General features: G+C 32.2%; 1 protein-coding gene across 2 annotated transcripts in view; it reads left to right on the top strand.

Annotated features, from left to right (window-relative positions):
* RapGAP1 (Rap GTPase activating protein 1) overlaps nt 1-24,698 on the top strand; it is a 457,436-nt gene that overhangs the window by 2,123 nt on the left and 430,615 nt on the right. The window contains exon 1 of one of the 2 annotated variants that reach the window (XM_090391963.1): nt 7,455-7,798. The exons of the other annotated variant lie outside the window; for it this stretch is intronic. Coding sequence (XP_090248089.1) covers nt 7,794-7,798 — 5 coding nt within the window. The 5' untranslated portion in view covers nt 7,455-7,793. Of the gene's footprint in view, nt 1-7,454; nt 7,799-24,698 lie in introns of those variants that run through there. 2 annotated transcript variants of the gene reach the window in all.

A 24,698-nucleotide genomic window follows, 5' to 3' on the forward strand; every position in this document is an offset into this window, starting at 1 on the left:
CTGCCAGTAAAAGACATTATTGTAGTGAAACTATTCATCCAGAGAAAAGAGCTTGTATACATGTAAAGACAGCATTTTTATCAATGCCATTGTACTTAAATTATTATTAATAAAGATCGTGGTTCAACGAGGGATGGGAGGGGACTTCTATGAGTATTATATGTGTATGCACAAGCACAAATGCCTAAAAAGAAATCGAAATAAGAAAATAATAATAATAATAATAATAATAATAATAATAATAATAATAATAAATAATAATAATAATCGGATCATGATGACAAAAACATCGAATAATGCATATATGGTTATCATCTGATTTTTTTTCGAATTTTTTCTTTGATATTTCTTGTTTATTTAACCTGATCACCTGGCCCCTGGCGTTAAGCATTCCAGCGACTAGAGAAAATAAACAAATGAAATGAAAATAACTAAATAAATTATTTATTTATTGATTGATTTTTGAAAATAATATCAACGTCATTTTTTTGAAAATTAAAAATGATTTTCAAAAAAAATTTTAAAAAAATTAAATTACATAAATTAAAATAAATTAAAATGGCCTGGCGTTAAACATTCCAGCGACTAGAGAAAATAAACAAATGAAATGAAAATAACTAAATAAATTATTTATTGATTGATTGATTTTTGAAAATAAAATCAATCATTTTTTTTAATTAAAAATGATTTTCAAAAAAATTTTTTAAAAAATTAAATTACATAAATTAAAATAAAATGTTACAAGAAGGATAAATGCGAAAGTTGTTTATTTATTTATGTTTTCAACTGGGAAAATATTTCCATTTCAGTCGTATCTAAAGCGATAGCATTCACAAATGTTAAACACAGAAATTCACGCTGAAAGATTTTTTTTTTTTCACGCACAGAATACGATCATAAAATAAACCACTTACAGGTTAAGTGTTTTCATCTTGATTTTTATCAATTTTCCACGGCCATTATTGTTAAAATACTTTACTATCCTGTGCACCTATTATCGCACTATTTATCTCACTAAGTAATAAATCCTGTTTGCTTCCGACAACCGTATTGCAATGCCTGCTTTATGGCTGGCTTAGTAACCTGCCTAAAAAGGCAAAAAAAAAAAAAAAAAAAAAAAAAGATAAATAACACCGATCGTGACTAGTTATTCTACAGCTACGAAATGGAGTAAAGTTGTAGGCAAAAAAAAATAATGAATAAGTAAAAAGAAAGAAAAAGAAAAAAGCTTACACATATACATATATAAAATGGCTACTCATAAATTAGAACAAAAATCAAAACCACACCCACTCTAACCTTATGTCAAAAAGGTACAAGTTTGCGTGAGTTGTTATCGCCATGTTGGAAACACAGTTACAGCAGGCATGTCATGCTTATAAAAATAAAAAAAATAATAAAAAAAAGTAGGTGAAATTATAGATAAAGATGATAGCGAAGTGATTGGAGTTAGAGTGCTGTATTGTAGAATATGTCTCGTCTAGTGGCTACTGTGTATGTATAGGTTTCTTTCTAATAGGAAGTATAAGTAGAGGTTAATGAGCTCATGTTCCTGGTGCGTGCTTTAAAGGAAAAATGGGATGATAATACGGGGTGAGACCTACCTGAAGAGGTTAATCGGACCAAGATATAATTCACTCTGGCTTACCAACCTCGTTAAATGAGAGTTGGCTACTCTATTTACTTACATATCAATTCTTTATCATCACGTTGGATGCCTACATGCATATCCTTAAATGGTAAAGTCAGTTGGTTTGACCTAAAGACCTCAAGAAGTTTTCTCGTCCTAATTATGATGGAAATAATTGTACTCACTTTATAAATAATCAGAAAGACACGCTTCGGGGACTTTTTCCAAGATTATTAAGGCCAGTGGTCTTGTAAGGTTCGTTTGAAAATGTCTACCATACTTGATGAAAAAAAAAAAATCAATCAATAAAAATAAAAATAATAATATAATAACAATTAGCAATTTATATATATATATATATATATATATATATATATAAATTGCTTATTGTCTCCTATATATTGCCATATAAGTTTTATGTTTTGATTTTACCGTATTAGTTTACAATTGCAGACAACTTATTAATTTGTAAAGTTAAACCTGTTCTGATATTATGTATGTTGTTTTAAGGTACTTTCCATAAGCCTATTTTACTTATGGGAAGTGGCCTAAAATATGTATTATGAAAGTGGGAAAGACTACAGATCCTGATGATTGTCTGTCTTCTTTCCCACCTTCATAATAAGTTTTGAATTCATCAACTCTTCCTTGAAAGTGGTACGATGTAAGTCCTGAAGTCAAAGAGCTCTGTTAGAAACTATTAGTTACAATTGATTTTGAGTTTCTCGTAATGGATTCCTTTGAACCACAAAGAGAAAGGTAAAGGGTAAAAGTAGGCTGACAAACTGGTGACTAACTTATGAAATTCTAAACACAAAAATTCTAATTTTGTTTTACTGGATGAGTTGAAGAAATAAACGGAACCTGCTGACTTTATACAGCATCTTGGATTTTTATATTTCACACATAAAATGAGAAATATTTTTTAAAATATATCACAGATTGTACCACGTTAAAAATTATTTTCTACTATGCATACTTAGAGTGAAATACTTATTACGTTAAATAGAATCCGCGATTTCTGACAATTGCAGCGGGATTCGGAACTGACTTGCATCAGAACAAAACATTGGAGAAGAGTGTTTTTGAGTTTCTCGAAAAAAATTATGTTTGAATTGCATTAATAAATGAAATGAATATTGAATTTATGCATCTATTGCATTCGTTCTGACTATTTCCATCCACAGATTTAGAGAGAGAAAGAAAGAGAGAGAGAAACTTCCCATCCCTGTCCTATCGTTATTACATCACCTAGGCGCTTACTTCTTGAATAGAATGAAGTTGACTTCTGTGGGTCTCTTTCGTTCATTATATCATAAAAACCTGAAGCCAATGCTGAATATATTCTAAAAAACTTATACAACCAAAATAATTACTGAGAAATCTTCAAAACAGACTTGAACGGTGTTTTCCCGATCATGGAAATATTCATAAAGTTTATGTGAGTGACCTTTCGCATGCTTCTTACTGGATTCAAAATGAAACCGTCGCGATCACTTAGTCCAGCGTCTACTGCTTATTGAAAGGTCAAAGTTCAATGGTAAAAAAGTCAAAGGTCTTGATCCACTTTGGTCATGCTGACGTTCTACCATTTGTAAATACTTAAGAAATGTTTCGGAACCTTAGATTTTGAGTTTATAAAGTCCATATTAGGATTAGGAAAATTAGCATTTTAAAACTTACGCGGGGGGGAATAATATACGCTTAAATATTAACAAAAATACAGTAGTTGTATTGAAAATACGATATAACAGATCTTCATTATTTGTAAGATATAATTTAGTAATAGTCTGATTAAATCTTCTGTAACTATTAATAGCAAATTAGGTTCTTTATTATCATGTTTGCAATGATAATGATTTATTCTTGTTAGATGCAGTATTTGAAGAACGATAAAAACAACTGCTAAGAAAAATCAGGTATTGAGATGCCTTTTCTACAGCTGCAAATGACAAAGCTCAGAATAATTCAGTTCGAAATAATTCAGTTCGAATAATTCGAAAAATAATTTGCATGTTCGCACTTTCTTTTTTGCTTGTAGTTACGCTCTAGCTGAACGTGACATTGGCAGTCTACATAGCCTAGCTAACCATTAGTGTCACTAGTACCATATGACGAACAGTTAGTAAGCAACATTTGCATTTCCCAGATGCGAAGTCATTAATAGCGAGAGAACACCCTTGGATACGTGACCTTGTCGTTCTTATCTGGTCTGCACTTTTAACTGACCTAAAACTTTTGTCAGACGATTAATTCAAATGTTAACGGCTTACGCAATGGTAACGAGATTTTTTGAATATGTCTTAATCTGGTTTAACAGGTTAGTGTTTCCATATCAATGACTTAAATTTCGCAGCTTTCTGACTACATTGTAACAAAAATGCAAAACTAAAAATGATGTAAACCTATCGACCATTTATTGTGGGTGACTATATTATCAGATAATCTGGAAGTCTTAATCTATAGAACAAATATAATAATCGGTCAAATCACTTCAAGCTTCCAACCTCTTGGTATGGTGGTTTCATACTAGGCAATGAAAAATCAAGAGTGCGAAGTCCTGATTTAATATAGAAACAACGAAACGCATCATCAATCTCAACCCATTTAATCGATGGGTTCTGGTTCCGATAGATCGTCCGTCATTGATTCCAAGTTAGTTTCAACCTGGCTCTATGAAGGGATTAGAGGGTGGTCCCGTACGAAACGCTCTCGGTGTACTTATATATAATTCAGTGTACTTATTAGAAAGAGAATTTTTGAAAAACAATAGCTGCTTTTCAAAAGATATAATCCATCTCAAAATAGATAGGAATGCTTCCAATTATTTTGTAATCCGAACTACAATGTAGAATGGTGTTGCAACGTGAGAATACTTTTGTGTATAATTTTGTACAATTATCAGGACTGACAACTGTCCTATCCTGTCAAAACTTACCCCCAAAAGATTATTTTTGATTAGTTTAACAATCATCTTGTCGAAAGATTTTCGGATCCTTTGATTCACGCGTTATTCGTTATTATTTCAAATAGTTTTCTCTAAACATCCGCGTTATGACAAAAGACGAAAAATTGGTTCCTTCTCATTTACTTCACTACGCTCCATATAACAGTACTTTTCTTTTTCTAGTCTTACACCTCTTTAAGAGCCTAGATTCCGTCCTGGTTTTCAATGGTTAGATTATTTCCCCCGTCTTAAGCTTGTATTATTTACAGATAATACTAGAAGTGTTGCGAATTCCACTCCACTTCGACGATGATAAGGATCGCAATTTAGTTAAAATACAAAACGTATAGTTCCGCTAGGTGGCGTCAATAGATAAAAAATGTCTTCTGTGAATAAGTCTTAACGTCCTACACAAAAATAGAATATAATGTGTAATGGATCGACAAAAACGAGGAATATTGGGGTGTTTATTTATTTTTTATTTGTTTGCTTAATGACTTTTTCTTTGCCATCTTATCCCGTATGATTTTTGACCTCATAACCTTCGTGATCTTTCCAGAATTCGAGAAAATTACTGCACTTCAGGACACCATTGTTTGACTTTTTTTTTTTTTTTAACTGGGTCTGTCTCATTGAGCATACTGATGACAATAGTTGCTAGCTCTTGCTTTTTTTTTTAACGGTTATTGTACAAAGTCTGTTTTACAAACATATTCACCGTGAAAAATAAAAGCAATAACGAAAAAGTGTGCATGTGTGAGGTTAACATGTGTAACCAGCAAGCAATAGTAATTTATTGTCTTTCCAGAAAAGCCAAATCATGTCGGAATAATTATTAATTAATATATTACATATATATACGGATTGAGTACGTTATCATTATTATCTCTACGGACTAATAACACATCGGGCTGTCTTTTCCATATCTGACACAAAAGACAAGCTTTTTTTTGAGAGGTGCCTTGAAAAATATTTTTTTTGCTCTGTCTGCAGCGATTCTCAAATCTTACGCCAATATTGGTAGACACGCGTGATGACTAACGTGTCTTTGCAGTTCACAGTATAAAATGGCCAATTGGATTGAGAACGTGAATGAACATAATATGAATGCTTGAAGTCCCTGTTGTGTTCTTCAAAGCAAGAATTCAATTTTAGAAAGGAGAGTTGTAGCCTCGCCATTTACGATGTGAATCTACCAACGAAAGCTTGTAAATCCATAGTATTTTAGTACCATGGATGGATGCGATAATCCTTGTTTTAAAGAACAAACCAGAAATAAAAATAAAAGCATCATTTCCTGGTAATATGTAGCCTCAAAGAATACACAGGGTACTTTGATAGTTCAACACAATTAGGTTTAAAGTATTACTAGATTTTTATCGACAAGGTTTTTTCCCAAATTAATCTATTATTTATGAGATGTCTGATATTGTTGCATATTACATCTAGGTCTTCTTAAACTGATGAAAATCATTTACTAGATAAAGCTATACTCATTTCCATGCTTTATTCATGAGCATATATGAACGCCTGGTTATCCGAGTGGTAGCGTCTTCACTCTCCAGCCAATAGGACGTTGGTTCGAATTCCTTTTATTAGCATGGATATTTGTAAATGTTTTTCGGGAGGAGGAGAAATTGAAATAAAGTTGTTAAGTTTCTAAAACAGGATTTCTGGATTGGGTCAAAAAATATTTTTAAAAAAATGAAAAAACAGTAACCCTTTTACAGCACACACAAACCTGTTTTTTTTTTTTTTGTAATACTTGTTGATTGATTTCAAAAGTTAAAATGAGACAATTGTTGCTGGCAAACGTCTGAAAATGCAACCTTCACTAGAAAATATACCACCGGCTCTTACTGCTGCATAAAATCTTTGCAAGTAGGTCTCACAGTTGCCAACTTTCAAAAGCGAGAAACTTTTTTATGTAACTTGTTGACTGAAATGGCGACACTCGTTTTAATTGATATTTTAACTTTTTTTGAGCAAATTTGATTTAACTCAACGAAATAAAATTACGCACTTTGTTTTATGAATCCTTCCTCTGCACAATTCCCATTTATATAGTATTCTTTTTTTTTTGTTAGGTCCGCAATGTTGCATTCAAATTCGAATAATATTAACGAATAATTACATATTTTTTTATATTTTTATATAATTTGTAAATTTTACTTCAGATAAAAAAATATCAAAAGTTTAAAAACCACATTAAGACTTTAATAAGCTGGATAGTAAGTCCCACACCAAATAATGAAATCTATCTCCCACCTTAAGGTAAACACATGCCTGAATTGCAATTCGAAGCTGCTTCCTTGAAAATTTGCATCATAAAGGATGAGAAATAATGTACAGGAAATAAAATTACACGAAATAATCATTTGCTAATGTTAATTAATGTAACAAATATAATAGTAATAAATGTATAAAACATTAATTTATGTAAAAAATATCGAGGAAAAGAAACTGATTGATTTTGTTGCATTCAATATTTTTTTTGCTTTACTTTAAAAAAAAAAAAATCGCATGGTGGCAGTCACGTACATTAGCCAAAGGATTATCACCATTTAAGCAACAAAAATAGACACCGCCTTTCGCGTGTAGGTGCTTTTAAAATGATAAGCACGAACAATAATTTTATGAGGGATGAGATATTTAATAACTATTTCAAGTTAGATATGTGCGGATATATATATTATTTTATGACATCACGAAATAAAGAGATAAAACATATAAATCGCATTGTTTTTTATTTGTTTGACGTATCATAAAATTGCAGCGCACGCAGAAAAAAAATATAAAAAAGACAGAAAATAGATTATAGGCTACTCGCGTCATTGTTGTAAGAAGTAGGCAATGTTCGAAAGAGTAAACGGGAAACTCGCTACCGCTACTCGCCAAGTTAAAGAGGACAAACTGATCTCGCGTCCTTCCCTGTATGGCTAACAGGAAACAAGGCTCCGTCTACTACAGGCTCTTTCTCACTGCACAAGTATAAATGTACTTGACACAGAAAATGCATAGAAAATCAGCAGTAACCTCTTTTAGCTGCGCATTCAGTAACCTATGGCGTGAAGGAATATATTTTGCACACGGTGAGATTGAAGTGATACATTTGATATAAAAGTAATTTTTATGATGTGGGTTGTCTACATGTGAGCAAAAATTATAAAGAATGAAGAATTGATTCCTTTTGATTTCAATGGAGTTCTTCAATTAATGAGGTAAGCTTGTAAATCTTTAGATATGTAAACTTCGAAATTATAATTTTTGTTTTGATTTCTTGAAGTCGGGAATAAAGTCAGGATGTGAAATTGGAACGGTTGGTTAGCGATCTGATTTTGAATTTAAGTTCATAACATTAATTTTTTTCCTTAGTGCAAGTGTACATTTCCGTAAATTTCTTTATTAGAAGTTGACATTTCCGTAAATATCCGGTAAGTTAAGCCCTTATCTTATAAGGACTGGCTTAAAGGGGCGAAGCTAGAATGCTTTTCATCTTCCCCGTTATCTGTAGAGGACAGTGTAGGGATAAGGTGTTATTGAGCTATTAAAGCTCTGATCATGGCAGGAGGGTAACAGCAATAGCCGAGCCTCAGTTAGAACTTTACTGGCTACAGCATTGCCATCCATTACTCTCCAAGGGTATTAATCACCGCATCTCACGGTCGATTCCTGAATCTATATCTCCGGTAATTGATAGTCCTTATATGGACTGGCTTAAAGGGGCGAAGCAAGAATGCTTTTCATCTTTCCCGTTATCTGTAGGGGACAGTGTAGGGATAAGGTGTTATTCAGCTATTAAAGCTCTGATCATGGCAGGAGGGTAACAGCAATAGCCGAGCCTCAGTTAGAACTTCATTGGTTACAGATTGCTATACATTACCCTCCAAGGGAATGGATTTTTCCCTTCCTAGCACCGATGTGTTTAAAGTATGAATGTATAAAATACAAAAATGGTGTTATCGCCATATGACAAAATTCTCTGTAAATATTTGGAAAAAGCAAAATATATAAAATTAAAAATAAATTAAATTTATACTACAAGATAAATTATAAGTAATTTTGTTTTTTATTTTTATTTTTAAATAGAACCATGTTGAAATTATGTTTGAAACTATAGATTTACGTTGGAAAGATGGGAATGTAGGTTGATATAGGATGGAGACAATACTTAACTAGAAATTTCAAAATTTAATATTCTCAAGACTCAAACTGTGGATTAATATATTAACATTATTTTATAGGCTTTCATGAAGTTATAAAACTCATTGTAGAAGGCTAAATATTTATTTATTTAGCCTTGTGACATGCTGTTCCTGGAACTTCTGGTATATCCTCCTCCTCCTCACACGTATATTAGGCCTAGTGGCCCGTTACTCTCGTATTAGGCATGGCCTATTACGATTTGAAACCGCGACCGCCTCGAGGATAAGGTGGATAGCCCTATGCCTCCCCGTGTGTCCTATGTCTGTAGATGCATGTGTTCGGGACCGGTTTGCCTGTTCTGGGGGACAAAAAATCTGAGTTTCCTGGTGCAAAAAAAAAAAATCCTACCTTCCGTATGAGACCGGCTAAATCACCTTTCGTCGAAAGAAACCAAATAAAGGTTCGTCATGTCACTGACCGGAATCGAACCCAGGTCTTTCCGACCAAAAGGCTTCGTCTATATACCGACTGAACTACAGAGGCTCTTCTGGTATATACCTATGAGAAAGTAAAAACCAATGATGGATACTGTTGGACATTTAGGCTTTGCCTGGTGAGGTGATAGCCAAATGACGTCAATGACTTATTGATTTGAGGTAAAATGCTATCTAATTATCAAACTATTGTGAAATTATTATTTTTTTAAAGTCCCAAGCCGATATATTTCTGTGATCCTCCTGACAACCCTACCTTGACCCATAAATGTCATTTTTCCAGGTAAAAAATACCCCTGCCATCCTTATCATGACTTGTTTTGTTATGCAATTGATATATGGAGAATAAAGTGTATTTTATTGCCTTTATTATGCAACCACCTGTTTGACATTCAAAGCCGCGTTGAAGGCAGGGAATCGTGCTTGGCTGAGATGATTAAATTTCTAGTAGACGAAACAAGCAATGATTCTGGTAATTTTTTAACGGGAAACCATTATTGCATCACGGAGGTAAACTACTTGCTATGAGGGATTGCTCTTCTGTTTAGATTTATCAGCCTATTTTCAAAGGCTTCTGCTTAGATAAAAACAAAATGTCGACTACCATTATTTTGAAACTGTTTTAAGATTGTGATTTAAATGTATGGATGCTGTTATCCGACTAGTCTGAATCATGTATATTATAAATTGTCTGAAAAACGAGGAGACGATAAACATGTTTATTTCTTTGTGTGTAGGTGTGTGTGTGTGTGTTGGGGGGGGGGGGGGTGGAATACGGAGATTATTAGAATTACATCAGATTTATCCAGACTTATATTTGGGAATGTGTTGATGATAAATTTGTTAGGAACTGGGCCTTGACTGGATGGCAGATGACATGAAACATTCATATGTTCATGCTCGGTGACAAAAAATCGATATTCCATTACGAAAATGATAGAGGAAAATGTACTTTAAATAATAAATGAAAAACATCCTTCAGTTTTAGTGTACAACATCGAAAATAACGTAAATAAGATGATGCGAGAATCCGGTTGTCGCTTCCTAATATTACTGCACCAATGGAATAAGTGTTGTGTATTTTTTTTTTATCTGTGTGTATGTGTGTGTGTGTGTTTCCTTACGTAACATAACAAGTAACCTCTAACAGTTTGCATTCTTGATTAATTAGAGCATAAACTGCACTTCGTCCTACATAAGACGCTATTTCGTCTAATACATGATTTATTTGCCATTCTTTATTTGACACCATTTACAAGTTCTTTTTTTTTTTTAATTAACATTTTCATTTGCTGATAATTAAGACCTGTTAAACTACTAGTTTAAAAGTGAAAAGTTTTTTTTTTTTTTTTAAGAAATGAGAAAGAAATTGATTATTAAATGAAAACCTTGAAAGCAACAGATTCTCATTAGGATAATATATTTGATAATAATAGGTGGATATACTATTAAGCCGCAAAGTAAAAACAGACTTACATATGGCCCTTTCTTCTCAAAATTTTATTTACTTTGGCTTGTTATAAGTTATTTTTTTTTTTAAATTTTAGATAATTGAAAAAATTTAGCACCGAAATTTTATCATGAACTGAACTTACAAATAAATTTAAGAAAATTATAAAAATGTATTAATGTGTAAAAGTGTGATATTTACATACCGATTTAAACTTTCCTTTTAAATTTAGTTATGTTAAGCCGTCTGTGTTTAGAAAAAAGGTATTTTGTAGGCAAAAATCTACTAGACTGATGAAAGAAATTAAAAATAAGCCATTCTTAAGCTGTTACGATTAAAATCAGATCATTTCAACAGATTAATGAGTTTTAATGAAATTTAATATCCCATTTTTTTTTTATTAAAATATAACTGAATAGGTCTATTTTCTAACAGACCGAACACTTTTATCCGCCATTTTGCTTATAAATTTGTATATAATGCGCTACTATAAATCTTGTTGTTTCATTGTTTTTTGTGTTAGTAAGACGCCTCGCTAACACGAACTAAAAGTTCTAATTAGCAGCTATTGGTAAAATTTTGGCTCGTTTATGTAGTGGGTTTGGAACTTATACTCGCATTCAAATTTCACACAAATAAAGACAGCCTTCCGAAAGTTCAATGACTGATACGATGAAGTGATTGTTATTTTTAATAAGATTTATTTAATTTTTGCTGCTAACGTATTTTGAAAAAATCTTTATGACTGATCATTCTCATGGTTTCATATATATATATAGTGAAAGGTCAGATTAGCAATGCTGTGAGCAGTTATTAACATCTGAACAAAAGTTAGAGGAAAAGATTGATATCAAGAGGTCTTCTGCCTTGTCTTTAGATGTTGTCACCATGAGAGGTGAAAACAAGAAATGGTAGAAGTCAACAGCTTTAGCTTTTTTGAGAATAAAAGAGACTGGAAGACTCAAGTGCCATTTAAGCAGGAGGCAATCTTGTGGCATTTGGCCTTTACCAACTCTGCTCTGGAATTTTTGTTGATGATATTCTTACGCTCGTTTTCAGGCTGTGTAGTGCAGAGTGAGTGAGAAGCTGAATTTCTGATGAGTCATTGAATATATGCTTTTTTTTTATCATATTATTTTGGCACACTTCTTGGAGGTCCAGGCTTTGATAGAGGTCCGGAAGGTCATCATTCCAGTAAGGGCTATTTTAGTTATTTGGTTGGATCAGGAGAGCGGAAACAATTTGAATGCGCTATGTAGTCTGTTTTTCCTTTCTTCCTTTCCTTTTTTTTCCTATAAATTACACTAGCAGATCTCCCTGTGACGTTGTTATGTTTGAAATGAGAAATATTATCCATCGAGTCCGAGCACGGTGACCAATAAAACAAGTAAACTGACTAAAATACACATCCAATTAATAAGCACAATACAATGTATAATGGCCACTTAGGCTTAATTGATTTGACTACAATTCAAACCAATCAAAACTTAATAACAGCACCTATTTGAACATGTGAGAATCATATATACAACAGGCAGGTATTTTTGTTGTATATGAAATGAAACTTCAGTTAGCTTGGCAAAACAGATTGTCGCTCGATAAGATTGAGAACGCTAAGATTTTTTTTTTTCTCTCCTGAGATCCGGAAATAAAACTCGAGTTTCCGGGACAAATAACTCTACTCTCACAGGATCGGCTAACTCGAGAACTTGCTGAAGAAAAAAATTCCTCCGGTTGGTAACTCGAACCCAAACCTTCAGCGATCTTTCTTCGCGTTGTCTAGCACTGTAGAGGCAAACATCACTTTCACAGGACTACACAGTGTGTTATCCGAACCACCTATATTAAAAACAAATACAAAAATAAGTGAAATTTGAAATTGTATCAAATAAAAAGTGGTGTACTTATAAAAGTAATTCGCACCGGGAAGAACTGTTTATTCTAAAGTCATATATAGCAAAAAGAAAAAAAAAGTTTGAACTTTAGCTTTTTTGTACTAATGTAAGCTTCTTGCATTATATATTACGTTCGCTATATGTCGTTGTTTTCTCTGTTTCAGACAGTTTCTATATATATCGTACTCAAAATAACGATAGCGGTACAAGCATCGAAGTTTGTTTTTTAGTAAACTTTCTAACCATAGTATGAAAATAAATAATCTAAATGTACACTCATCTCTCATTCCCAATATACTCTGCATGGTTTTACAACAGTAGGAAATGTTGACTGCTGGGAGCATTTTACGCTCCATACATAAACATTTCCCGCTAAGGAAACTCTGTGTGTGTTATAAAAGTTTTAATTTTTTTTTTCTCTAGACATCACATCCCTGATCTCCAGGTGTGATATAACATGTCAAATGCATCGATATGTAGCTCGTCTATTTATATGAAACACGTAAGGTAAACTTCCTGTTGTTTATAAAACACAATCGAGTAAAGGGTTGTAGCTTCCGCAGTGGTAAAAATTAAAATAGGAAATCGTGAACTTTTTTAAAAAAATTATGTGCTTTGAAGATGACGTGATCTATGCTAAACTGAATTGCAGAAATTAAACTCATTTTAGCGAACGATTTTGCCCTGTCTCTGAATCACGAACCGGTAGTTAATCTTGAAATAAATGTTCAATTCTTTCACTAATCTGTTTTTATTTTTATTTATTTATTTATTATTATTTTTATAGTTATTTTCTTGTCCTAGTTTGCCGATTGGCAGTCTCTCTTTCTAAACTATAGACCATATGTCTACAATTTTTAAAACTATTTTACTTTTTTTATACTTTTCATTTTTTTCTTATATAATTTTTCTTATCCAAAAAAAGCTAGGACCTCACGGTACTAATGTACTATAGTTTGATAATCTTTCCTGGATGCGAGTCATAAAAAGACAGCGATGAAGTCTGTTTGCTGTAAACATGCAGTGTACCATAATGGTATCTTCCCTCTATTCAGCCATTTATCTTGACGTTTATTTTTATTTGATCTGTTTATGTATTGGATTTCGTGTATCCAATGAATGCTTTCTTTATTGCGTATCTATGGATTTTCCTTTTCGCTTATCGTTTGTAGTGTACTGTTAGGTTTAGGAATACGCAAGTAACGGTTAGAACTTCTTTTCTTAGAGCATTTTCAAGATCTTTTCTAAAAAAAAATTATACCGTTTGGTTGCAGTTGTGCCATTTGAATACCTAAGTTATGGAAAATAAAATTATATATACAACACTACTGCAAACTTCTAAAAAGTTCAGACAGCAATTGAGTCAAGAATTCGGCATTAAAATAAATGAATAAATCAACTGCATGATCCTACACGAAACATTATTGTAGACCATGAGAGTACTAACAGGCCGTGAGACTTGCGTGCATTGCCAACTGGGCGTGAAGGTCATTGATTCAGTATTAACACCTACGTGTTGAATTCATGAGATAATATACCTAAATGTGATTTTCTTGCTGAAAAATCGGGGATTTTCATCCAGGAAAAGTCGGCGAGTATTAAATATAATACATTGACCGCATAGCATTAGTTGCTTACGCTGTAAAAAATTCAAAAGAATTCTCTCCCTTGGAGATCAGTAACAAGATTATACTTAGACATAAAGTGTACCTATTTTTATGATTTGTTGGACTGTTTCCATTCCTGTTGCGCTATTGCTTCTTCACTATAGTAGGTTTAGAGGCTAGGTATAAATATAATGTCGATAAAGCAATGATATTTAGAGGATGCCTAAAAATGATCTGTGCCGGTTTATGCTTGAGCTAGCTTATTGTTATAAGATCCTCTTGTGATGATTTGGTATTTTAGTCCTTGAATGTGTCGAATTAAATAATTAAGTTAATAAAGTTTTTGTTAAAATATAATTTATTTGAAATTGATTTCATCTCTAGAATAGTAAAATTGCACGGCAAAAAGTAAATCATTTTTGTTGTTTTGTTTTTTCGAATTTCTTAATAAGCTTCTGAAGGGATTTTCCAACGTGTAGGGTTCTCTGAAGATCGAATTGATGACTCAGTGGATCTTTGCATTGAGGAAACATGGATTCGATTAACAGCATACAGATAAAACATTTGAGTTAGAGCGTCTGTATTTTCTTGTGCAACTTTCGTATTCAATCATGCAATGTTGGTTTTTTTTTAATTTTTGAAAATTTAAAATAATTTACACTCGATTTTGATAAAGAAGTTAGTAAGTTGTATGAATTTACGACTGAAATTAACGCCAATTGAATTCGAGCAATGGTGGATAAATTTTTGTTAGTTTCATATTTTTACTTAAATGGTAATATTTTGATTTATTGAAGGTAATACAATTTTCATTTTATTACCTTCAATATAATAAAAATAATATAATGATAAAGAATTCGTAAGAAGAAAGTTAAACTATAATGAAACATTTTGAAGTTTTATTTTGCTATTCTACATGCAGAAATTGATACTAACTACTACCACATGTATAGTAGCTTTATTTGCGTTTTAGGACAGTCATAAACACAAAAGGGTGCTTGATCTAGTCTACTACAATCAAGTATGGCAAATGAGATGTTGAATATCACCAGATCGTGAATGTTTGTAGGTGTAATTTTCAGAAAACAAAAAGTTATTTCCAAGAAAGGAAAAGGAATCTTAACGAAAAAAAATCAAGAAATTTAATCCGACACCATTTAGAATTGAAGTGATTATCCTTTTTCGGTTTTTGTAGATGTCTTAATAACACGTGAGTATCAATGCTTGAAGATTTATCTCCATTATCAGTGAAACTTAATAGCAAATATAAAAACCAATTTTATTTATGAGCTAACCCTGGATTCACACGTATTCTAGAATGTGTTCTATCTGTTTTTTAAGCGGATAAAATTGAATTAAACATATCCATTACGTGAAAACGTAATCCAACCGCTTATTAAAGGTATATGTAACAGCAACATTTTTTAGGAGAAGCCCTTGCCTATTTCAGTGAATCCCGGTCGCCAGGTTGCGACACAACATTGACCACACCTTTGTTTTAATAATTTGTCGACTAAATTTCCTACATCAAGACAACTGCCACTGATAGCCCCTAGTCTATTTCATTCCCGAGGACGTAAGCAAAAACCTGCCTTGGAAACATAATGTCAACATCCGCTTGACAAAGTATTTTACAGTGCTTCGGAGACTTCTGTAGATGGAGAACACGTTAATGTCCGGTATATTTACGACAAGGAGACTATTGGTCGACAAACTCGTAAGTTATTATTTAAAATCTCCACTTTCGTATGCATTATAGCATCTAACTTTACAACAAACAAGTGAAGAACATTTAATATAGACCAACAATGTTGTAAGTGCTACTCGTGATGTATTATGATGCATAGAAAAACTTTGGAGAAGTTCGTCACTTCAAGAAAATTATCTTTGAAACCCAAAACTAGTTCTAGTATAACATAAAACTAATATTCTGGGAGCGTTCGTTATATATTTAAATGATGCAAATAATTTAGTGGGTACATAGATGGAGAAACGTAGCTTCACGATTAAATTACTAGCTATTATTAACATTAGAAATAATGCATGACGTTTCATTTAATGATGAGGCAAACACTGTATAAGTCATGCTTGAATGTAGAAAGTATTCATTAAAACAGAGCAGAAACAACGGTTTAATTAAATAACAATTGTTAGAAAGTAAATAACAGGAAACATTCATTAGACTATTCCCTAAAAATAAAACATCATCACTAGAATGAGGCCTTTTCATCTTCGCAAGTATTTTCATCACCTTGATCTCAAATGACACAACGATTTTTGTTGTTTTTTTGTTGTTGATATCATCAGCATTTTGTAACATTTTTTTTCACATTTATGACCTGACATGACACGTGTGTTTTAATAATGCATGTCATGTTACATGACTGAATACTTGCACTTGAATAAAGTTGGTTATGCTTCAATAAAATTCAGTACGCTATTTCCTACATTGATCAAAATTTTAGAACGCGGATTCAGAGAATGAATTCATACCGTTCGTAGTTTTATAGAAGGGAAAGTCAAAAGTAACCGTCTTTTTCATAGCTAGATTTTATTTAGGCAGTCATTTTCCAAATTTCAAACATGAAGATAAATTTTATTTCGTGGTTGATGTTTTTTTTTTTTTTTTTTTTTTTTTACTGATCAGTTTATCCTCCTATCAAGACAGACAAATATCAATAAATTCAACACCTGGTAGCTATTCTAATGATCTGGGCCAATAGAAAAGTTAATGATTTATATGCAACAACCTATTTACATACCAGGTCAAAAGTTCACTTTTTTAATATTTATTTATTTTTATTTTATTTTAGGATGTACATTAGTTCATCAAGATAAAGAAAAAAAAAGATGTCACAGAACTCATTTATTTTTAATAGCGCTCGATTTCCTATATAAGTATTCTTAAATTAATATTCTTAATTTTTTCCTGGAAAATAAATCATTAATTACCTGAGTGAGTTCTCCGTTAAAAGCAGTCATCGGGTATATTAATTATGAAAATTTTGTATCAAATTATACATAAATATTATAATAATTAAAATAATAAAATTTGAAAATGGTTTAAAAATTAAATTATGAAATAATTCCTACACATTTTTAGAATTTAACATAACATTAAACACATAATTAAAAATACTTTCAATTTTTCATTTGTTGGAAAACTTGGATGAAATATGTTTAATGAAAATCTTCAAATGCCCACAAAGCAAAGAATAGATATTTTCTTTCAAATTTACGCTGCACTTAAGGATGTTTTTCATTATAATTCGTTTTAAGCTTTAAAAAGTCACATAATTATTAAAAAAAAAAAAAAAAAAAAAACCCTGAACAGAAGGAAATCTAAGGAATTTCATAATAGTAGCGTTATATCAAAACAGCGCTAAGTGAAGCAGATTTTCGACATTTATTAGCATTCAAAACTTAGACGGCGCACCAGTGCGCTATCATCCGAACATACAGCGCCATCTATATCCTTTTTAGTTCAGAACAACGTTAGTTAATTCCCTTGATTGTAAGTTTTTCAGCAGCATTGTCATCCAAATAAAAACAACTGAATTTGTCAAAACCTTGATATTTGTTATGACTTGTATACATTTCTGACATATCGTTTACTTCGCAGTGGAATGTTTTTATCAACATTAATGGGTTGATAAACTGTCTATTAACGCGTATTAGTCATCAGCTACAAATGTCGACCTATTTATTAGTCAACCGTTTATGGATATCATTGCCTCGATGGAGATCCGATCAACATTTATGTAACTCTCCGTCAAAATTACGACATAATGATGTAACGTATTGTTTTTGTTACTGAAGAAACTCTTTATGTTCCATCCTTGAAATAACGTTTGTATTTTCCTGTGTTATTTATAGATACTTTGAGTTTAGATGAACAGGAAGCATTTCGAGTGAATTTACACGTGATAGGCGGATATATATATACGAATATAAGCATGCCTTCTTCATCTAAATAAAGTACATTAAAAAGTTACACTTATTAGTATATAATGAACCAGTGGAGCCCACTAAAAATTTTAAGTGGGGATGCTGCATATACAAAAAAAATAAAAAAATTTTTCCTAATCAGTAACCAATTTATTGATAAATGAATTTATATATTAAAAAATTTCTTTATTAAAAATATTTCATCCTCACCCCGAACACACACCAATAATAAAAGTTTCGTATCTCACAGAAATAACGCGCGCAGTGTCGCTACAATTTATCTTTAGCGACATTATATGTAATAAATAAATAATTATATGTTATTTTAACAAAATAAAATAAGATTTACAAAAAATAGTTCACCACGAACACGCACCAATAATAAAAGTTTCGTATTTCACAGAAATAACGCGCCGAGCATACGATTTATCTGTAAGCGGCACTGCTCAAACGAGAAGTGTCGGATTTACTTGTTACGTGCAATGACAAGCGCAAACGAATATCGGCGAGTCGAGCTGCAAATGGCCGCACGTGATAATTCCGACATTTGTTTCGTAATCTAAAGCGTTAATCGAACAATTCCAATTATGAACTATTTAATCACTGTCGAAACATAAGCTGTAACCTTTAACGTGTTGTATTGCATTTATATAATGTTGTCAGCATTGTTATTATTTATAAACACAAACAAAATTTAAATTTTTCATTTTTTCCTTCGGGGTGCTGCAGTGTCGTATTGCTTATGCACAAGCCGCCACTGTAGTGAACACTTTTTAAAATATCCGAAGCGAATTGCATGCTGGAATTTCAAGGTGTATCATGTACTGTTCTCGGGAAAGAATGTAAGCTATTATTTCAGTCTTTTTAATAAAACTACGTTCATTCTGAAATTATTTTTTTTTATAGATGTGCTATTGTATCAAAACATTACGTACTTAACTCCATACACTGTTTTGAAGAATTGTTGCGTATAGATGAAACGCTCTGCTTGGATGTTACTCTTTGTAGACGAAGGCTATCAAGAGCGTGAGTATGTGTGTGTGTGGTGGCAGCAGTAGTATTATGATACGGATGCTTCTATTTTGGAGTAGAACCATTATCCCGCTGGTAAAAAAAAAAAAAAAAAAAAAAAAAAAAAAACCGAACACTAGATGTTTTGTTGACAATCTAGGCAGTCAGAGTAGCCAGCATAGATTACCGACGGCCATTGATCCTATAGAATATCTTTGTTGGTCTTATATTAGTCATAGACATGACCAACACATCGACTTCTGCAAAACGCAGTAGAGAAATTGACCAAAATACTTGTCCATCAATTTTTAAATAATTAGTGGGAAGTATTAATGCTTTATATAATTTAATTTGGTATAATTATTCGGTGAATATAATATTTGATAAGATTATGTCTTTCGTATATATATATATATATATATATATAGCTATTGCAAAAAGGAAGAATAATAAATATTTATTATTATTTTATAGATAAATGCAAAATATTTTTGTTTGGAACAAAATTGAAAAATTACCTTCAGTACCCATATGTATACATACGAGTACGATGTAACGTTTTAATTTTCAAAAGTCTTTCCGGAAAAAAAGTTGAGGACGTTTAAAATTGACCTTACATTAAAAAACCAAATGATGCTGCAAATTAGAAATGTAAACGATGGATTAAGTTAGCTAACTTAAATGTTCTTACGTAGCAAATGTCCAAGCCATTGCAGCTTTGAAATTTAAAAAAAAAAAAAAAAAAATTGTGTGCTTAAAAATTGTGTGAATTTGTTTTTAAATAAATTAAAATAAATTTGTAAAGATTTTTTTTAAAGATTCTGTAATTATAATTTTATTTATGCGTGATGATAGTTTAATTTATGCACAGAAATATATCTTGATAGTATTTTTAATATTCCTGGTCTTAAGACCAATTACCGCATTGTTGGCAAATGACGTCATGAGGATTTTCAGAACGACTTCTGGGTTTCAGATTCGTAATATGTTCCGGTCAGTAACTTAATAAAAGTAATTTATATTGAGGAAGTTAAAAACTATGTTGCAATATCAAATGCGCAGATTTCGTCCAAGTAATATAATTGGCCTTACATTAACTTGGAAACGCAGTTCATCATAAACCAACAGAAATACAAAGTCTGTTTAAGAATTTTAGTTCTATTTCAGTATTATGTTGAAATTTTGATATTTATTTTATTATCTTTACGGATCAACAAATAGTGACGAATTTGGTCTACCGTAAAGTCAATGCATGACCGGAATAATTTAATTGAACGGCCCTTTCTTCCGTCTTTAACTCTTACAACTACGCAATAGTTGACTCATTAAGCATCCCAAAGATTTTTTTTTCTGTATGATGATGTGCAATTTGAGTTACGCAGCAATCAGTTCATCTAAATACTTTCCAGTAAAATCTTCTTGAAGCTAAACCTGTTTCTCGAATCGCAGATCACCCTTCATTGTCAGATTTTAATATTTCAAAAAATATACAGCATGCGATATATCACCCAAGTTAATATTTGCTTTAAAATCAAAAGTAAAAGACTGTTGGCACGAGACCCAAACAGCTAAATGGCCTTGCGAAGGACGATAGTATACCGTTAGCAAGACTGATCTTTTCAAGTGCATCAAATTTATAATAATGCAGGAAAAACTGCTTTGCGGTTTAGTTCCTAGCTGATATTAAGGATATTACTTAACTCTCTTGTTGCTAACGCCTAATATTTTAAAGACAAATAATATAAATTGCCAGGAAATTAATATATATCGCAGATACTTTGGCTCAAAAGTATTTGAATTCAAATTTCGTAGTGACGTCAGAAACAAGGGAGAGATTGCCTATTTTCACACTGAATTTTTTTTTCCTCTTGTAAATTGTTGTTTCCTTCTATAGAGCGGTCAAATCAATCTGGAGTACATTTATTATTTTGAGCACATTGGATTAACAATCAGCGATGCATTTAATGGATGTATTATTTGGGTGAACCTCTGAGATAAGTCATGGGACCTCATGCGAGGTAATAATATGCTTTTAAAAAGCAAAAGATAACTTTGGATTTAAAAAAAAAGTAACTCTACAATGCTACAGGGACAATGAAGATTAGATAGTACACAATTGTTGAATATATCAATTAGAGCAATTAGTTACTTTCACTTTACCCAAATATGAGCACCTCCATAGGTCAGTGGGTTTCGAATATGCCTTCTAACTAGAAGGCATATTCGAAAGATCTGGCTTCGAACGTCTCCTAGGACGCGTAGAACCTTGATCAGGGCTTTACATGTGAAGTTGAATTAACCCGTTTCGTATGGGGATGTAAGAGTTTTACGTCCCGATTTTTTTTTTTTTTTTTTTTAGTCCCGCAACCAGGCAAACCGGCTAGGAGAACACACGCAATTGACAGATAAAAATATACATTATAACCAATAGTTTTATACTGGCTTTATAAAATGGTACCGTATCTACCTATGGGCTTCGCTGCCGTTGTGTCGCCATACGCTAACTTCCAAATATTATTTGAATCGGAAATTCTACTGAGACTTCAGTCATGCTAGGTTATTTGTTTTGTGATCAAACCAATTGACTGAAAGCCAATAGTTTACAAATTATTCAACTCTGTTATTGTTATTAAACATTGTTATGCATATCTAGTCTATTTACATCTCTACATTAGTGAGGCAAAAATGTATTTTTGGTGTGCTGTAAGCAGCCACCGAGTATAGCTTTTATTTTAACCATATATTTAGAAATCCGAAGCTTCAATAAAATCTTTTTTTTCCTTTTTTTGTATAAAAGAGCCAACAAATTCTAATAATAAATATTTAATATTTTACACGGAATTTAAAATTGTAATAAACACCAATACCTTTAAATGCTTTTATTTTGTATTTAATAATAAACTAGGATTAAATAACATATAAATATTAACTTAAATAAAGTATATTAAAACTCCAGTTTTTATTTAGTATCATACTTTGGCTATGGATACGTTCAATTAAACAAACATTCAGCAAGTGAAAATCATTCTTAAACGGTGTCAATTTTTTAAAGTTTGTTTTATTATGGCAGTCCCACCCACAGAAGCTTGTACCCCTATAGCACATTAATACATCGTGAGTGATCTCAGGGATAGATGATTAAGAAACTCTAGAGATCAATCATGGTATGCTTTAGCTTATTTCTGGCCTCCATTAAGCATGGTAATAGTCTTACTTCTTCTTCACCCATAATTTATGTAGTAGCACGTTGGGACACTCCAATGAAGGTGACAGTGTAACATAGTTATGACTGTCACCTTTGTTGGAGAATGAATAATTAGTACATCTTCCAATATTATCTATCCAGGTTGTCCCTAGTGGTTTTTTTTTTTTAATACCAGAGATCGAGCCCTCTAGTGCTATTTTAGGTAAACTACCAGATCTAGCCACATGACCCATCCATCGGAGCTATTTTCGACATATTTTAGTGATGATATTTTCATGTGTTCTGGAAATGGAACGGATTTTCCTTCAAATCTTGCCATTTGTTACGTAAGTCGTGTTATGGTATCGCAAACGTTTTCTGTACTTCATCTCGAAGGCCAACAATCTTTTCTCATCTTCCTTTAGCAATGCTCAATTTTCACATCCGTATAGTAAGACAGAGTTAACAAGGGTGTCGATGAAGTAGAAGTTTGAAGTTAGTTGTATTTTATCGTCTTTCCAAAGTGGTTGTAACCTCTGAAGGGCAACAGTTGCTTTAGCAATGCGTGCTTTGATAGCATGTTTAGACTTTTCTGTGTTGTGCAGTTCTCAAGAAGATGAATCTTTCTACTACTTTTTACCAATTTTTTCATCATTAACTGAAATTTTCATACACGTTTTTCCCTGCATACATCGTTTTTGATTTGTGAATGCTAATTTTTAATCCATAATCACCAAGTGCTTTAGAATCTCTGTTAATTCTTGTAAGTGATGCTCATTCTCTGCTATTCAGCGAGAATATGAGATTATTATTATTATTATTATTATTATTATTTTGCCACCAAGTATGATTCCAGTATCACTTTTCCAAGGCTAAGTTTATTATATATTTCAAGTATAGGTTAAAAAGCATCGGAGAAAGTATGCAGTCTTGACGCCCACCTGTTTGCATTTAAAAAACAAAATTTATTGGTCTTACACCTTATCATAAAAAACCATGTATAACCCAAGTTTGCTTTCATAATATAATATCATTCCTCCCTCCTATATAAATATTTTTAAATAGAGAAAACTTTTACGAAAATATGATTTTTGTCCTTAAAAATTCCATTTTTTTATATCTCTCCCATACACGAGAGGCCACAAAGCCTATAGCAAATCAATGCTATGCTCGAGTTAAGAGAAAAGTATTCTGTTGGTATTATTTTTGAAGAGCCACAGGTTATAGTCTTTGAAAAAAAAAAACATGCGGGGGGGAGGCTTTTCCACAAACCCGGAAAGTAGTAGGTTAGACAAATCTATAATTTAACTGTAAAAGGATGTCAGGCAGCTTCTGCTCGGGTTATTGAGGTTTAGTAGAAATGATGGGGCGTGATGTATGCTAGTTCTGATGAACAGCGCCTATGAAATTATCTAAAGTAAAACATAACGCGGACATTGATCGTAGTCGGCTGAAATGAATCCATGAGTAACAGGTCATCGATTAGTCTCTTCTGGATTTTTGATTACTCTAAGATTTCCTGATGTAAGACATCGGGATATCTTAGAGCATTCATAAAAAAATGTGAAAATAGTACTCAAAATCTAGGCGGAATATTAATTTCGTCTTGAGTGAAAAGGATGCTGAGATTTTTTTAGAAGCCAATAATGATATCGAAGTGATGAGTATGTGCCAGAAAAAGCTAGAAGTGTCAGTCCGAGAAGACAGGTCTATTCTTTGCTGTTAAGCTGAGCATTGTCAAAGAAAAGGGATAAAAAAAAACCGAGATACTTTTACAATGAAAAGTGACAAATTGTGTTTTGGGAGCATTAAAGATGACGAAGTTATATCACCCCCCACCCCCCATCGAAGGAGTGTAGTTTTTGAAGCTCGAGATGTTCGAGCTTTGCGAAGTTTGTCGATGAGAAGATGCAATGGAATATGTACGAGTAAATGATTTGAGGTCAGTGAGAGCAGATCATTTATGCATGTGAGAAGGATGGTGAAATAACATAACCCTGAGGAACATTTGTATTAGTAGAAAAATCTGACCAAAGTACATCCTCGACCGGGTGAACAGAGAGAAAACTGGCGAGTCAGTAGGAAAAAAAGTGTAAGCAAATGATAAAATGAAAATTTGCTGAAAAATTTGCAATGCCTTTTTGTGGTTTGCTTGAGAGCAATAAATCGACATCTTGATGATACGCACTTGTTTTCTAGGTAGATTTATTTATTTATATTTCGATAATTACAGGGCTAATTTTAGCAAAAAAAGAAAAAGTTTTCTACTTTACAATATAATTTAGAATCAAGGTTAATCAAAGTGTGAGTTAGTGATAGTCTCAGGAAGACAACTGCACATCAGGGGCAGTTTTCTGCATGATAATTATATGAAACATAATTAAAA

Source organism: Typopeltis vanoorti, chromosome 4, assembly GCF_054136105.1.
Source record: "Typopeltis vanoorti isolate ZY-2024b chromosome 4, IOZ_Tvanoo_1.0, whole genome shotgun sequence".
In the NCBI taxonomy this organism is placed as follows: Eukaryota; Metazoa; Arthropoda; class Arachnida; order Uropygi; family Thelyphonidae; genus Typopeltis; species Typopeltis vanoorti.